The sequence below is a fragment of the Erpetoichthys calabaricus genome, chromosome 12, assembly GCF_900747795.2.
Source record: "Erpetoichthys calabaricus chromosome 12, fErpCal1.3, whole genome shotgun sequence".
NCBI classification, from domain to species: Eukaryota; Metazoa; Chordata; class Cladistia; order Polypteriformes; family Polypteridae; genus Erpetoichthys; species Erpetoichthys calabaricus.
In genome coordinates, this window is record NC_041405.2 from 41,765,570 (window position 1) to 41,784,308 (window position 18,739).

The following is an 18,739-nucleotide window of genomic DNA, read 5'->3' on the forward strand; positions in this document are numbered from 1 at the left end:
TTCATCCTGATGGTGTCTAGCACACCCCCCTTTAAGCAGCAATGCTCCACTGAGGTGGATGATTTAGTCCCCAACAACTCAACCATGCAACAAGTTGAACCAGGTTATATGGTACTTGTGGAAGACTAAAGTCACAACTGCCACTGGCAAGATCAAATAACCAACAATGCAGTTCAACTGTGCCAGCGTACAGTCTCAGATCTGCTCTCATCAACTGTGCTGGCTTGGCCATGTCACTCATTTCCTTGATACCTGCATCATGAAGCAAGTACTCTATGGAGAGCTTGCAAGTGAAACACAAAGCATTGGTGCTCTGAAATGGAGATTCAAAGATCAAATGAAGAACATCCACTGCAAATTCGAGAATGCTTTCTTCTGATGGCGTAAGCATATCCATCACTGACACACCTTGCCTTTGAGGCTACTCAATGGGCAATCAATAAGGAGAAAAGAGAGAACCGTAAACATATAGCTGGTAACCTTTGCACTTGCATAGATCCAGTTGCATTTACCTATTGAGCTGCCGCATCACTTCTAGAATTGGCTTGACAGCACACAAGGAAAGTCATCTATGAGGCTGAAGGAGAGAAAGATAATCCTTGGATCAAGGAATGCCAATGATGAGGACTGATTGGAGAAACTATTTTACAGTACAACAACAATATTATTTTTTCTATAGCACATACAAAGAATGTACCTCAACATCCTATACAAGTTGACTAATAAAAAAGAAAAACAAATTAAAAATAGAATGGAAATGAGTAAATGGCATGCCAAAAGTAGTAAAAGAGGATAAATCAATACACACTTACATAGATAAAAATTATAAATAATGTAGTCATTTTTTATAGATTTTTTTTAAAATCTCTAATGATAATTACAAAACTACAGTTAGATGGCTGGGGAGGGCATAAAAAAAATTCCGGGGGCAAAATGGCGATGGAAAAAAAAATTGCAGGGGATCCAAAGCCAAAAGACTGTCAAGTCCATCCATCCATCCATTATCCAACCCGCTATATCCTAACTACAGGGTCACGGGGGTCTGCTGGAACCAATCCCAGCCAACACAGGACGCAAGGCAGGAAACAAACCCTGGGCAGGGCGCCAGCCCACTGCAGGACTGTCAAGTCCCCACTGGAAATTCTACCTCACATAAATGCTCTTAAGCAGTTTTAATTGTTTTTTGGGCTTCATCCTAGAAAATATGATGCAATCTCACTGACTTTCGAAGAGCTGAAGATCACAATTGGCTGCACAGTTATTTGATCAGGTGGAGGGGTGGTGGCACAAAATGCACTACAGAAAACTGGAAAAGGAGCAGAGAAAAGCAGAGATTGATTAATGAAGCCAATGATATTTCTGTGCGTACATATTCTATTAGAAGCAGAATAAACATACTGCTATTAATAAGCCAAATTTAAAAAGTGAGTTTTTAGAAGTTTAAAATGTTCCATAGTATTAAACTGGTGTATCTCTGTCAGTAAAGTATGCAAGAATTTTGGTGTATAAAAGCAAAAAGCCGCCTCAACCCCTTCTGTTATGCTTAGCCCTTGGTGTAATAAGCAAGCCACTATTAGAAGATTTAAGGTTACAACTGGGAATGTGAAGGCAGTGACATACATACATACATACATACCACACGCCGTGGTGCAATGTTAGGGGCTTCGCCTCTAGCGCTGACGTCCGAGGTTCGATTCCCGTAAGAGAGTGCAGTGAGTGTGTATGCCTGATGAGCCCAGAATTAGGGCGAAACACTTGTCGCGTACTCTTTGCATTATTTGACAGTAGAGAAAAGTGTCATTTTGCTTGGCTTTTCTCTACATTATTTGACAGTAAACTATTTTCAACCATTCTATGATCTACTTCTCACAACTTGAGGGCACCGTGGCGGATGTTAGCTGACTTGCTGGCCAACCACAAGCGTTACCTGGTAGGTAACCACCCATACAATCAGATTGTGATTCAGACTACGAATGCCGTGAATATATATATATATATATATATATATATATATATATATATATATAGTACTGTGCAAAAGTTTTAGGCAGGTGTGAAAAAATGCTGTAAAAAATTGAAGTGTTAATCATTCATTTTCATCAATCAACAAAATGCAGTGAATGAACAAAACAGAAATCTAAATCAAATCAATATTTGGTGTGACCACCCTTTGCCTTCAAAACAGCATCAATTCTTCTAGGTACACTTGCACACAAAGGATTTTGAAGGAACTCGGCTGGTAGGTTGTTCCAAACATCTTGGAGAACTAACCACAGATCTTCTGTGGATGTAGGCTTCCTCACATCCTTCTGTCTCTTCATGTAATCCCAGACACACTCGATGATGTTGAGATCAGGGCTCTGTGGGGGCCATACCATCACTTCCAGGACTTCTTGTTCTTCTTTACGCTGAAGATAGTTCTTAATGAATTTGGCTGTATGTTTGGGGTCATTGTCCTGCTGCAGAATAAATTTGGGGCCAATCATACACCTCCCTGATGGTATTGCATGATGGATAAGTATCTGCCTGTATTTTTCAGCATTGAGAACACCATTAATCCTGACCAAATCTCCAACTCCATTTGCAGAAATGCAGCCCCAAACGTTCAAGGAACCTCCACCATGCTTCACTGTTGCCTGCAGACACTCATTATTGTACTGCTTTCCAGCCCTTCGACGAACAAACTGCCTTCTGCTACAGCCAAATATTTCAAATTTTGACTCATCAGTCCAGAGCACCTGCTGCCATTTTTCTGCACCCCAGTTCCTATGTTTTCGTGCATACTTGAGTCGCTTGGCCTGGTTTCCACGTCGGAGGTATGGCTTTTTGGCTGCAACTCTTCCATGAAGACCACTTCTGGCCAGACTTCTCAGGACAGTAGATGGATTTACCTGAGTCCCACTGATTCTGCCAATTCTGAGCTGATGGCGCTGCTGGACATCTTCCGATTTCGAAGGGTAATAAGCTTGATGTGTCTTTCATCTGCTGCACTAAGTTTCCTTGGCTGACCACTGCGTCTACGATCCTCAGCGTTGCCCGTTTCTTTGTGCTTCTTCAAAAGAGCTTGAACAGTACATCTTGAAACACCAGTCTGCTTTGAAATCTTTGTCTGGGAGAGACCTTGCTGATGCAGTATAACTACCTTGTGTCTTGTTGCTGTGCTCAATCTTGCCATGATATGAAACTGTCTTCCACAACCTCACCTTGGTAGCAGAGTTTGGCTGTTCCTCACCCAGTTTTAAGCCTCCTACACAGCTGTTTCTGTTTCAGTTAATGACTGTGTTTCAACCTACGTGTGACATTGGTGATCATTAGCACCTGTTTGGTATAATTGGTTGATCATACACCTGACTATAATCCTACAAAATCCCTGACTTTGTGCAAGTGTACCTGTAAGAATTGATGCTGGTTTGAAGGCAAAAGGTAGTAACACCAAATATTGATTTGATTTAGATTTTTCTTTTGTTCGCTCGCTTTGCATTTTGTAAATTGATAATAATAAAACAATCATTATTTATATTTCTGAAAGCATTCATTATTTACAGCATTTTCTCACACCTGCCTTAAAATTTTGCACAGTACTGTATATATATATATATATATATATATATTAATAAAGTATCTATCTATCTATCTATCTATCTATCTATCTATCTATCTATCTATATATAATTTTTTGTTAGCGAAATGGTGCAAACTATTAGTTTTAATTAAGCCTTGTTTCAGATACAGTAGGTACATTACAGTAAAACTAAACAATATGACAGCTTGTAATTATGAGAAGCATTTTTGTTTTCTTTTATGCCATATGTATTATTTTTAAATATTTTTATAGTTATTTATTAGCTAAAATATGTATTTTAAGGAAATTTTATTTATTTAAGAACTTTATGGTCACTGAACAATAAGCCTACAGAATTTCATTTTGTTAAAAAAAATGAACAGTTATCACCTGTGGTCTATAGTCTAAATATAAAAATACACTTTAATATAGGACATAAAATTTCTGTTTGTTTGGTTATTCAGATTAAAGGGATAAAGAAAAAAAATCAAGATTGGAATTGGCCAATCAAGTATCATGAAATTGGTGATCGGTATCAGCCTTAAGAGCCGTCATTGCAGAGTAATGTTTCACTCATTGATAACATCATTAATGTAAACTATCTTACTAGTAAATGCTTTTAAATGAAGCAATACTGAATGTCTCAAAAAATCAAGGTTACATCAAAGTTTTAGGGTAGCTTCAGATAGCAATTAGGTTATTCATATTTATTTTTGTTTTCTTGTCTTTTTAGCTAAACTTTTGTCCATTATTATAATACATGCACAATTATAATATTCTAGCAAGGGTTTATAGTAAACATTAGGCATAAGGCAACATAGTCATAAACAATGTATTACCGTAGAGATTTTTACAATCCAGCATTATTGAAAGACTGTGACAGGAAATGTGTTATTTAAAACTGATAGGGACATACGCTTTTTCTATATGTGTGTAGTTTTTCTCTAAGGTAAATATTAACGTACATAACTATTGTAAGAGCCATTCTTAGAAAGTACTGTAATGTTAAAGTTAAACTTTAAAAGCCTTGAACAGAACTTTTCTTTAATATCAATTTTTCTCCTTTTTAGTGTAAACTCTTGCTTTCAAATTAAAAAAAAAATATATAACATATAAATAGCTGTCTCATAGTATTTCATAATATCACCTGGGCAATATCGCTTGATCTTTTCTTTATGTAATTTTGTGCGCTGCCACAGTTTTAGCAGGATTGATATACCAAGAATACTCCCTTATCCAGTGCCTTGCACAATAACGCAGTTAGATAGGATTTCCCAGTTTTGTTTTTCAATCCAAGCATGATCAGGTTGAGTTGTATTTTTGGATGAGAAGCACTTTTTCTTGCTTGGTAAAGTCTCACACATATTCAAGGCTTTGCTGAATATTTATCTGATGAATAGTCATCTATGTTACACTCATTGTTACCATGATCAAACTCTTCACAGAAACTTGCAGTCTCTCTTACTTTTTTTAAACCTGCATTAGTTTTTATGTTGGAAGCAGTTGTGTTCCCATTAGAAGGTTTATGAAGACTCATACTTTGAGGTCTTTCAGGCAGCGTTATTTGTAAGGATGAAGAATAGTTTTTTTTTTTTTTTTTTTTTTTATAAAGTGCAGATTTTGAAGGAGAAAATGATGACCAGTAGCCAGCTGGAAGTCATTTTGTAGTGCTCTGGTAGTGCTTTTCCTGTCCCTCCACGCACAAAGGAACAAATACCAGTTCTGTTGCTGGTTAATGCCCTTCTATGGTCCATTAAGTGTTCCCCCAATTTCTCTGAGAGTATATATTGACATAAAAGACAGACAAACATATTACATATAAACTGGGTGTTATCAGAGTTCTAATTTATCACGCCACATCTCTATAGATGGTTTCCAGTGTTGTGTGGAATTGTTGCTTTGTTGTTGTTGCATGCTCAAGTAGAGGATTATTCATACGTTGGAATGCACTCCTTGCTGCTTGATCCTTTTTTTGTGGTGTTCTGTGATGCTGCTGTCTCAGCTTGCTTTCTGCTGTTAGGATCTTTGCTGGGCATTCTGCAACTTAGGGAAAAGCATTATTCTTTTTAGTTTATGTGCTGAAGTAATGACTACTTCTCATCCTTTAGACTGGCTCACTGTTTAGTTTGGCCAACTGGATCTCAGCTCTCAGGTTCACAAAGAGAAGATGGCTTTGGAGAGTATCTTAACATTATTATACAGAAATGAAATTTTCTGTATTATGCACATAGTAAATCATAATCTTTCTTTGGAAAAACAGTTTTAAAATACTTGTACAATGTTAAAATAATGCAAAATTTAAAATAGTAATCTTTATCATTTTTCATTTTTAGGAAGCACTGCAAAACACTTTATAATTCCCGACATTATAGATCATCTCCAGATCTTCTAACAAATGCATCAAAACAGGTATTTTTACAGCATTTTTTTCATACCTCCTTATTCTGGATGTTAGTTATGTGGTCTAATTTCTTAAAAGTAAAGAACAGCATATTATATGTTAATGTAATAACACAGTATATATTGCTAATTAATGGCAAATGTCACGGAAATTGGTTTCTTAGATATGCCTAAAATATGCATTTTATGTTATGTTTTAATTGACTGAGTGTATGCATGAATGCAGTCTGCAATAAACTGTCTTCATGGCCCGGGTAGATTAAACACAGCTCCATTACCCTGCAATCCAGTGTTGTATTCAGAAAATGAATAAATACATAGCTTGGTAGAGACACATGAAGTAGTACGTAATCAGGTTTGTATGCTACATCAATAAATGTTAACAGTGTTAAAATTTATTAATGTTTTGTCCTATAGGCTCATATGGTGAACCGTTATATGTGTTTTTGTGTAGACATCACCAAAATGCTTCAAATCCCATACACTTACCACTCTGCGGTCAGATCCATAACTTCAATTCAGCATCGTCCCCTCCCCCCTTTCCTTTTTTATCTATAAGCTTAGGCAATTAGACAAAGTGAAAGAACAAGCAGGAGAAAGAGCTACACTTTTAACTATGTGTTATATGTAAGAAATTTTATTGCTTACTAATTACAAGAAAATTAAATGTGGGTTTGTAAACCATGACCATACAACTTGATAATGTTACAGGGCTCTGTATTGTGACTAAAATGGTGGCAATTGCAACCAGAAATAGGCTTTGGCAATTATTTCTATTCAGTGGTGAATGAAATCATTAAAACTTTAAACTAATTTTATTGTATAAGATACAAAATGCCATTTTTTTTATTGTTGAGCGGATGTGCTATTAAGATTAGTGTCAGTAGGTGGAGAGATTCGCCCTTGGAGATTTGTGAACTGCATTCTACTAAAGGCTGATTTATACTTGACATGTCTGTGCTGGGTGTGAAGGTTACGTGGAGACATACATTTTTTCGACTGTGCAGCATTTTTGACATGACATCTGTATATCGCAAATGTTGAATTTCAAAGAGAGGTTAATTATGCTTGTGGCAAAAGAATGAACAAAGGACTGAATATGCAACATATCATCAGAATGCAAGGAAGACATGAAAAACATTAGAAATGCATCTGCCCATCATGTAGGTCCCATGTTATGAAGATATCTGTGCCCAGAGGAATTCATTTTTCCTTTCTGACTTGGCACAGGTACACCAAGGAGACACAGGTACACACACTGTAGCCCATCTCCTGTCCATGCATCTTTGCATGCCATTCCTCTATGCATACTCCATGCAAAATGCCAGCATGTCCATCAGTAAACATTTACACGCAGCTGCCTGCATGCTGTTTCCTCACACACAGCAATGTCAAAAAGTCTGCATTTTAAAGTTGCAGGTGTATTACGTTATTGTCATTTTACTGGAATGCTCCGCCATTGACAGCGGACAGTAAACTTTGATAAAATGTTATTCAGGCATTATTCCGTGTGCACTACATGTACTTTTAACAACCAACTTCTTCAATGGGAGCTCATCGACAAAGAAACATGGAAATACAGATTTAGTAAAATATTAATAGTTATAATTAATAATTCATTACTTGACACCCACAAACTCTGTACAAAGACCAATAAAAGACAAATCGTTAAAATGAATGCACTAATCCACTTTCATTGCATATGTGGTCCCTTGCTCTTAAACATTTACTTTTTCTGGAAAAAAAAAACCATTTCCACGGGAAAGGCTTTGTTGTGTAACTCAAATTTCACCTCATATATAAGTGATTAAAACCCTTTAAATAGGGAAAGGATCTTATTTTCAGAGCAGGTATTATCCATCCATCTTCCAACCCGCTGAATCCGAACACAGGGTCACGGGGGTCTGCTGGAGCCAATCCCAGCCAACACAGGGCAGGAACCAATCCCGGGCAGGGTGCCAACCCACCACAGGACACACACAAACACACACCAGGGCCAATTTAGAATCGCCAATCCACCTAACCAGCATGTCTTTGGACTGTGGGAGGAAACCAGAGCGCCCAGAGAAAACCCACGCAGAGAACATGCAAACTTCACACAGGGAGGGCCCGGGAAGCGAACCTGGGTCCCCAGGTCTCCCAACTGCGAGGCAGCAGCGCTACCCACTGTGCCACCGTGCCGCCGCAGGTATTATTATCCTATGAAACTTTTTTTCTTGTATATTACATGCATAGTTGATCAAATGTTTTTTTAATGCATTAATGGTAATCTTTATCTGCTGTGCCCCCTTCAAAATATACACTGGGCAATTAGAATGATGCATAGTCCTTTAATAAGCCAATCAGGTAGTGTTTCGCCTCCATTCCTTCCACCAGAGGCGACACTCATTTCCACAGCTGAGACTTTGCTGTAGAAATGCCACTGTAAGCTGCTTGAAAAATTAACACTGTATAGCTACAATTGTTCTAAATATATTTTAAAAGATTAGACAGTTTTCTATATCAACTTCATATTTAATATGCCTCTCTATCCAATCCACTGGAGGAGACACTAATTTCTACAGCTTCAGTGTTCATTGAAATGCTCTTCTGTTTACAAAATGAACACCAGACAGGTTGAACACTAGAACACTTAATTATAGCTAAACCCGATTAAAAAGACTTTAGGAAGTCTTGTCACTTTTTTCTCCACTATGCCCTTTTGTCTTATCCACTAGAAGAGACGGTTATTGCCAGAGCTGGAGCAGAGCCGTAGAAATGTGTGCCCCCTGTCATCTGCGTACAAAATGAGCACCTGACAGCTGAAATGCCTCAAAATCTATAAAAGGTTTTAGAAAGACTTTTATATCACTCTCATTTCTACTCTGGCCTTTATTCCCATCCACAGGCAGAAACGCATTTCCATAGTAGGAGCAGAGCTCTAGAAATGCCTACCCCGCGTCTGCTGCTTGCATGATGAATACTGTAATTATAAAGTTGTCCAAAAATGATTTAAAAAGATTGAAGGAAGTCTTCCAGATCACTTTCATGTCTACTATATTCATTCAAGTAGCCACCTATCTCCTTGGCTAGGCCTTTGCCTTAAGAGGGTGTCCTCAGTCTTCTGCTTTCAAAATGAACACTGGACAGCTAATGATTGAAAAAGTCTATGACTTCCTACAGCTGATATGAAAAACATTTCAGCACCAAAGCATGAGCGGAGAGTGGTTTGTTTTCAATTAGGCTGTTCTATACACATATCTTCTGCAATATCCAGTGTTGGTTGCCCCATATTTACTGTGCATTTTCTGTTTTTCTGCACTCAGATCACACAGTACAGTTGTGCATCAACATGTAGCACACCTGGCTGCATGGTCAAAAACACTGACATTACAGGGAGAGCAAAGCACATTGCACAGAAAATGGAGAGATTCCCTTTTGTGGAATTTTGTCACTTTCTCCATGACTTGTTTGGGGATATCTCAAAGTTGTGTTAATTTTGTTGATAAAAACTAAGACGAAAAATATTCATCAACAACCTTGTTTTATGTGACAAAAATGGAACAAAAAGTAAATAAAAATGTGCCTTTAATGATAAAAACTAAGATTAATTATTTTAAAATCATTATTGATGAAAACTAAGCAAAATGAAGATGTTACAAACAGACAACTGGACAATGAGTGATGTGAAGCTCTTTGCACATCTCTATTACACATAACATGGTCCGCCAACAAACAGGGAGCATGCATGCAGTGGTGCAATTTTTAAAACTTGTATGCACACTTGTAATTAGCTTACAATAGTTTGGGTGCCATCAGGAAATCAACACATCAGCTAGAATCCTGCTCCTGCTCTATGTCAGTGAAAAAAGCGGCCAGAAATATGGACAAACTTTAATTACAACTCTGACAAAAATAAAACTTAACGTAAGTTACATGGAATGGCGCTCATGGGAAAGAAAACTACAAACCTGAAGAAGTGTCTAGAGGTGCACCATCCTGTGATTCATACCAAGGTATGTAATGTTAACTATGTGGCGACTTGCCAACGCCAATACTGTTACCTCTGGCTCTCGTTCACCCTGCTAATACTAATGCATCAGGTGTGTCAGTTTATTTTAGGTGTGCTGCTAGTAGGTCTGTCACATAAACTGATACTTCAGTGCTGTGTGTTCGAGAATTTCAGCATGCAAATGTGGTAAACGTGGTTATTAATTAAAAAAAATGTCAACACTCAGGATTTTGTTGTTGCTAGTTTTATCCCTTTACGAGTTACTTAAGAAACAGATTCATGCAGCTTGGAGATTGCAAACAGATGCTGTCAGTCTTGTGGTACAGTGCACCGCTGAAAGTGAAAGCAATGCTTGTCACACTAGGGCAGCATATCTATTTAAAGCCTTATCTGTGTGTTGTTTTTTAAATAGCTAGAAATCATGGCCACAATTACCTTGAGGGAAGGAGAGGTGTACTGTACCTGTGGAGGAGACGCAGCTTCTCAATGGTTGAGGTTTTGTGTGTCCGTGGCATGTAAACCTGATTTATGTGGCGTTGCAGCCAAAAATTGGACGGCATCTGATCGCGTGAGGTCTGCTGACTGAGGCGCTCTGCTGCTGCTAGTAAAGGGAAAGTAGGCAATGCGAGCAGAAGGCAGGAGGCAGACGAGAGTGGGTGAAAGCAGGCAGCTGGGAAGGAGAGCTTCTTGAGCAGAGCAAGTGGCTGATGCCCGGGGGATGAAAGAGTGATTGCTCTGGTTGAGCCTCAGGAAGCCAGAGTGATGCGTGTTAAAAGGAGCGACTTGCTGTGGAAGACTGGGAAGGCAGCAGGGGTCAAAGTAGCTTGGGAGAAGCACTACAATATGAGCACTATGAGCACTTGGGGACCCAGGCATAGGTCCGGAGAGGGAGCTTAACCGCAGCCAATGAACGGCAGTGACCCGCACCTACGGAAGGTCAGCTGCATCTGTCGGTAGTGCGACTCTGCTGCTGCAAAACCCATATGGGATAAGCAGGGGAGCCGCCAGTAAAGAAGAAAAATGTACCTTTATATGAAAGGACAATTTGCTGCTTGTGTTTTAACCTCAATTTAATGGATTATTTTTTTGATCGTTTTAACCTTCACTTTACACCTTTTTATTGGATTATTAATTGACTGTTTGAAGCACTGCACTATGGACACTGATTCTTTAGTTTATTTTGACAGTTTTTAATAAAAGCACTTGCACTTTTCACCATCCCCTTGCTTGGTGTGTTTATCTTCATCTGCTCATCTCATCCCGGTCATGACTCTTGACGGTGTCAGGTTCAAGATGCTCCCGAATAATCTGACATTATATAGAAGGTAAGCAAACACTATATACTGTACATTTAACATTAAACATTAGCTTTCTAAGACTATGGCTCCTAATTGTTTTAGAGACAATTACTATGTTACTATAGTACTATACTATGGAGTATCTCCACGACTGCTGAAGGCCTATGCGTTGGAGCTGGGGAGTCCTCTACAGCACATCTTCAACCTGAGCCTGGAACAGGGGAGAGTCCTGAAGCTTTGGAAAACATCTTGCATCACCCCAATCCCAAAGGTATCCCATCCAGGTGAGCTGAATGACTTCCGGCCTGTCACTCTGACGTCACATGTGATGAAGACCATGGAGCGGCTGCTACTTCACCACCTGAGGCCACAGGTCCGCCACGCCCTCGACCCTCTGCAGGTTGCATACCAGGAGAAGGTGGGAGCAGAGGATGCCATTATCTATATGCTACACCGATCCCTCTCCCACTTGGACAGAGGCAGTGGTGCTGCAAGAATTATGTTTCTGGACTACTCTAGTGCCTACAACACCATCCAACTTCTGCTCCTTAGGGACAAGCTGACAGAGATGGGAGTAGATTCATACCTGGTAGCATGGATCGTGGACTATCTTAAAGACAGACCTCAGTATGTGCACCTCGGGAACTGCAGGTCTGACATTGTGGTCAGCAACACAGGAGCGCCGCAGGGGACTGTACTTTCTCCGGTCCTGTTCAGCCTATATACATCGGACTTCCAATACAACTCAGAGTCCTGCCACGTGCAAAAGTTTGCTGATGACACTGCTATTGTGGGATGCATCAGGGGTGGGCAGGAGGAGGAGTACCGGAACCTAATCAAGGACTTTGTTAAATGGTGCGACTCAAACCACCTACACCTGAACACCAGCAAAACCAAGGAGCTGGTGGTGGATTTTTGGAGGTCCAGGCCCCTCATGGACCCTGTGATCATCAGAGGTGACTGTGTGCAGAGGGTGCAGACCTATAAATACCTGGGAGTGCAGCTGGATGATAAATTGGACTGGACTGCCAATATTGATGCTCTGTGTAAGAAAGGACATAGCCGACTATACTTCCTTAGAAGGCTGGTGTCCTTCAACATCTGCAATAAGATGCTGCAGATGTTCTACCACATGGTTGTGGCGAGCGCCCTCTTCTAAGCGGTGGTGTGCTGGGGAGGCAGCATAAAGAAGAGAGACGCCTCATGCCTGGACAAACTGGTGAGGAAGGCAGGCTCTATTGTAGGCATTGAGTTGGACAGTTTGACATCTGTGGCAGAGCGACGGGCGCTGAGCAGGTTTCTGTCAATCATGGAGAATCCAGTTCATCCACTAAACAGTATTATCTCCAGGTAGAGGAGCAGCTTCAGCGACAGACTGCTGGCACTGTCCTGCTCCACTGACAGACTGAGGAGATCGTTCCTCCCCCACACTTATGTGACTCTTCAATTCCACCCGGAGGGTTAAACGTTAACATTATACGAAGATATTGTCTGTCTGTATACTTGCGTTGTTATCACTCTTTAATTTAATATTGTCTTTATCAGTATGCTGCTGCTGGAGTATGTGAATTTCCCCTTGGGATTAATAAAGTATCTATCCATCTATCTATCTATCTATCTATCTATCTATCTATCTATCTATCTATCTATCTATCTATCTATCTATCTATCTATCTATCTATCTATCTATCTATCTATCTATCTATCTATCTCTTCAATAAGAGCCATAAACCATTTTATACTCTAAATAACTAGTAAAGAAACATTTAAAATTTCTCATTTCAAATATTAGCTGTTTCTTGTAGCAGGCATGGTTTATTCCCAGGTCTATCTAGTGTACTGGTTTTGGTCTGCACACAAGCTCTTCTGACTTCGCCTTTGGCATCTGGCATTGTCTCGATGACTCGATCCATTATTCAAGAGTTGTGGGGTGCAGCATAGTCTGTTATTAAAACAATGTCTCCTTGTTCAAAGTTCTTCTTGGCGTAAGCCATTTTTGATCTTCTTAAAGTATTGGCAAATACTCTTTAGACCATCTTTTCCAAAACAGATCAGCCATGTATCGGGCTTGCTTCCAGTGTCTTCGAGTGTATTGGTCTTCAGGAGGCATGTTGGGTAACAGTAACAGCAAGTGAGTATCTCGAAATCATTTGGGTCATTTGATACCTTTATGAGGGTTCTGATATTGATGATTGATTCCACTTCACACATCACTGTTTGGAGACTTTTGTCGTTGAGTATTTGTTGGTTAAGTATTGAGGTTAGAATCTTTCTTACGCTTCTAATTTGTCTTTCCCATACTCCACCTTGATGAGAGGCTGATTGTGGATTGAAAATCCATTTGATTTCTTTCTTCATCATGGCATTGGTAATTTTTTCTTTATCCATCCATCCATCCATTATCCAACCCTGTATATCCTAACTACAGGGTCATGGGGGTCTGCTGGAGCCAATCCCAGCCAACACAGGGCGCAAGGCAGAAATCAAACCCCGGGCAGGGCGCCAGTCCACCGCAGGGCACACACACCCACACACCAAGCACACACTAGGAACAATTTAGGATCGCCAATGCACCTAACCTGCATGTCTTTGGATCAAGTTTTTTAATTGCTTCATTTAGCTCTCTTTCTGCCCCAGTAAAGTTTGTTCTGTTTTAGTGCATCATTTTAACTTGTCCTCTTCTGCAAATAAATCAGCATATGCCATTGATACAAGAATTAGTGCCCAAGCTGTGTGCAATCTCTACGTGTACACTCTGATTGTTAGACAAGTGAAAATAACTCCATTCTTCTTGACCAGACATCGTCCTCTTTTTAACTTGAAAAGGACCAAAATAATCAACTCAAACATTGGAAAAAGGTGGCTGGTCAGGTACCAAATGATCTTCTGCCAAGTCTGCCATTTTTTGCTCACCTGCTTTTGCAGTGTATCTTCCGCATGTTCTGCACTTTGAAATCATTTTTCTTATAGTTGAGTTTGCTTGAGGTATCCAATATTTCTGGCATAGCTGTGTGAGCATATAATTGCACCAACAGTGTCCAATTTCTTTGTGAATGTGCTGCAATATAAGAGAAGCAATATGTGAATGTTTGCAAAGAACTGCAGATTGTTTAGCTTTTTTTGGCATTGCAGCTTTGTTGAGTCTTCCTCCAACTCTGAGTATTCCATCTTGTATTAATGGTTCAGGTTTAAAGATCTGACGGTTCTGTTTCACGAGGCATTATTCTTTAAAGCCTTAAATTCTTCTGGAAATTCTTGTAACTGACTGAGGCTTATAAGCTCTGTTTCAGCTTTAGCCAAGTCACGGTCAGAAAACTGTATGCCATCTCCTATTTGCAAACATATCTAATAGTCCATGCTAGCAATAAGGCTATTTCTCTAACTGGCTTAATTAACGCTCTGTTCTTCAGATATAGCTAAGATAGCTCTACCTCATGTTAACTTACGGGGGAAGAAAGACTACCATATCCTAGTAACTAATCTGACATTCTATAGAAAGTAAGCAAACACTATTATGCATTTAACATTAAACATTAGCTTTCTAACATTGGCTCTTAGGGCTCATTTATACTTCACGTTCAGAACGTGGACGCGCACGCATCATGGCTGCCACGTGTTCCCAGCATTCATTTAATGTGTCCTCTGAGCAGGTCCTCTGAAATTAACGTGATGTGTGCGCAAGTTACAGTACCAACAAAAAGTCGGGGGGGCGCAGTGTGATAAAAGTCAGAACGTGACGTCAGAGTCTCTGTTTACTATCTACATGTGACAGGAAGCCTCTATGCAGATTCTACGGGATCGATGTGCACTCTTCGATGTTTGATGAATGGTTCTATGTGCTGAAGCAAAATGCCGACATACAGATGCATTTGTGTTGCTTTTATATTCAAGGGTCGCATATTCCCGATCGTAATCACACAATACATTTTAAAAGTCTCACATACCATCTTTTGTGCTGTCTTTTTTTTTTTTTGCAACTTCACAACAGCAACATAATGTACAGCGCTGTATCTGAGCCACAGAGAAAAAAAATTAAGGACATGGTGAAAACGTGTATTTTGTGATTAAAGTGGAAATTTTGGCTTTAATCTCGAAATGTCCACTTTAACCTCGTAGTTTACTTTATCATTAAAGCAGACCGTTGTAGTCGTCATCCCAGTTTTTAATCGCCACAAGCTTCTTGGACTTCCTCCTGACCTGACAGCAGCAGCAAGCAGCAATAGATCACCACACAGAACACATTAAATGTATGATATTCCAACTCTCTGCAAATTTAGAATCTTTAGATTTATACTTAATATTACTTTCATGATTAAATGCATTAAAGTATGTATGTTACATTTTACAGATACATCGTTAATTTCGTTTAAATAATGAATACTATTGCATTAGGATCTACTATGTTTAACCTAGACCACTTTTTAAAATCATTCCCAGGGTTCATCATTTTATTATCTTAATATCTTAAAATTGCTGAAGATTATATTTTAAGCTTAAAGACTGTTAATGATTATATTTTTGGCAGATAGTATTTAGACTTTAGCTCTAATAGATATCTCTACTTTGTTTTAATTCTCAAATGCCACTGCGGGGGGGGGGGGGGGGGGGGGGGGTTGTTTTGGACGTGCACTGTCTCTTCGTATGTCAGAGGACTGGGATATTGTGAAGTGGGATCAAGCCTCATGTGGGGAGGCAAAATGGGGGGGGGGTGGGGGGATAAAGAGGGGAGAGAAGGACAGCAGGCCATATCAAATCTATTCTTCTACTCCTTATAACTATAAATATCAACGTAACAATAGGCTATATGGCAATAACTCGTGGGGAAATTTGAAATTAAGATTAAAACTGCCTCACTACCAGTTAAGAATATAAAATGACATTAAAAACTCAGAATCAATGTCTCCATGATGGGACAGTTAACTTTGTGAGCTGGAATGTTAAAGGCCTGAATCATGAATTAAAGAGAAAGAAAATGTGCTCTCACTTAACGGGCTTAAAAGCTAAAATAGTATTTTTACAGGAGACACGATTACTAAGCAAGGATCAGTCCAGACTACAAAAAGACTGGACTGGCCAAATGTTCCATTCTATCGTTACAAAGAAAACTAGAGGTGTGGGAATTCTCATACACAGAACAGTCCCATTTGTAGCATCAGATGTAGTATCGGACCCTGAAGGAAGATATGTGATGATCATGGGCAACTTATTTAACAGTAAAATGATTTTGATAAATGTTTATGCACCCAATGTCGATGATAAGGAATTCATGCAAAATCTATTTGCATCCATTCCCAATGTGAACACTCATAAAATTATAATGGCTGGGGACTTTAATTGTGTTTTAAATACACTCTTAGATAGGACTCCCGTCACAGGGGAGACGACATCTAACACTGCAAAGATAATTACACAGTTTGTAACTGACCACAACTTATCAGACCCCTGGAGGTTTCTTAACCGAAACTCAAGAACATATTCATTCTACTCACCAGTGCATCATAGCTACTCAAGAATTGATTATTTTTTTATAGATAATAATTTCTTGCTTATGATTAAATCGTGCAAATACGACACAATTGTTATCTCCGACCATGCCCCTCTAGTCTTGGAGCTAAAATCATTAAGCCCCCCACACTCACCTCACAGATGGCGTCTTAACCCACTTCTATTAGCAGATGAGAACTGCACAGAATTTATAACCAAACAAATCAGCTTCTACATAGAGACAAACACACCCTCAGAGGTTTCTGCAGGAACACTCTGGGAAACTCTAAAGGCCTTCTTAAGAGGGCAGATTATTTCATACCTTTCCCACAGAAATAAATTAGAAACCAAGAAAGTGTCAGAGCATAGAAGCAAAATTACTAGAATAGATGAAGAACAAGCCAGGCGTCCAAGTGAGGCTCTTCATAGGAAATGGCAGACTCTGCATACAGAACTCAACATCTTGGCAACTAAAGAAACTGAACAACTTATTTATAAGTCAAGATATCATTACTATGAACACGGAGAGAAAGCTAATAAGCTTTTAGCTCAACAAATCCACAAGCAAGAAGTTCGCAATGCAATCCCATTAATCACCAACACGAATGGAGAAGAAATCTTTGACCATAAAAATATAATGCACACATTTAGAGATTACTATAAAATCTTATATTCTTCTGAGTTCAAAGAAGACAACACGAAATCTAATGCATTTCTGGATACATTACAGACACCACAAATAGATGCTTTAAGTGCTGAGGAACCGGATAAACCGCTGACTCTATCAGAATTACTAAATGCTATAAAGTAACTTCAAAGCGGGAAATCAGCAGGCCCTGATGGCTACCTTGTAGAATTTTATAAGAAATTCTCCACTCAGTTAGCTCCCCTCTTATTGGCAACATTTACAGAAGCTAGAGACAATCAAAGTCTACCTCAAACTTTTCGTCAAGCATTAATCACCATCTTTCCTAAACAAAATAAGGACTCATTACAATGTGCATCATACAGACCAATTTCACTCCTGAATAATGATGTTAAGATACTCTCAAAAATTATAGCTAGAAGGATGGAGAAAGTGCTGCCTTCGGTAATATCACAGGATCAAACTGGATTTATTAAAGGCCGACAATTATCTTCCAATCTCTGACGCCTGTTTAATGTAATATATTCACCAGCAAAGTGAAACACCCCAGAGATATTATTATCACTAGATGCAGAAAAAGCATTTGATATGATTGAATGGAACTACCTTTTCACTGCATTGGAGAAATGTGGGTTTGGCCCGAATATGTGTGCATGGATCAAACTACTGTATACCAATCCAGAAGCTTCAGTTTGTATTAACAACATTTGTTCAGACTACTTTAAGCTAGAACGTGGCACCAGACAAGGATGCCCCTTGTCACCACTGCTGTTTGCAATCGCCATTGAACCATTGGCGGTCCACTGTTGAAATTCTTATCAGATAAAGGGGATTATCAGAGAAGGACTGGAATAGAAAATTTCTCTATATGCAGATGATATGGTTTTATATATATCACACCCAGAAAACACTGTCCCTGCAGTTTTAACAGCACATACAGAATTTCAAAAGATATCAGGCCTCAGAATTGATCTGAATAAAAGTATACTCCTTCCAGTGAATTCACAAGCTTATAATATTAGATTGGACACCCTAACTTTTACCATAGCAGATCAGTTTAAATACCTAGGGGTAAATATCACAAGTAAACATAAAGCTCTTTATCAACAAAATTTTGCCGTCTGTATGGAAAAAATTAAGCAAGACTTGCATAGATGGTCAACCCTTCATCCCACTCTAGCTGGAAGAATTAACACTGTTAAGATGAATATCCTTCCTAAACTTCTTTTTTTATTTGACAACATTCCAATATATATCAATAAATCATTTTTTAAACTGCCCGATTTTCCTCATCTCCTACCCTCCACCATGCTGGAAAAAGTACTGCTCAATTTCGAGGAATTAGACACCATTTCCGT

At 39.1% G+C, this 18,739-nt stretch overlaps 2 protein-coding genes across 3 annotated transcripts in view; one reads left to right on the forward strand and one right to left on the reverse strand.

The window, feature by feature from the left end:
• Nucleotides 1–18,739, reverse strand: part of LOC127529743 (craniofacial development protein 2-like) — a 928,907-nt gene that overhangs the window by 718,576 nt on the left and 191,592 nt on the right. The window lies entirely within an intron of this gene.
• The window catches only part of LOC114662104 (FERM domain-containing protein 7), a 250,094-nt gene that overhangs the window by 204,599 nt on the left and 26,756 nt on the right, over nt 1–18,739 (forward strand). For both annotated transcript variants that reach the window (XM_051934369.1, XM_051934368.1), the window contains one exon: nt 5,896–5,971. In XM_051934369.1, the coding sequence (XP_051790329.1) occupies nt 5,896–5,971 (76 nt within the window). The remainder of the gene's footprint in view (nt 1–5,895; nt 5,972–18,739) is intronic.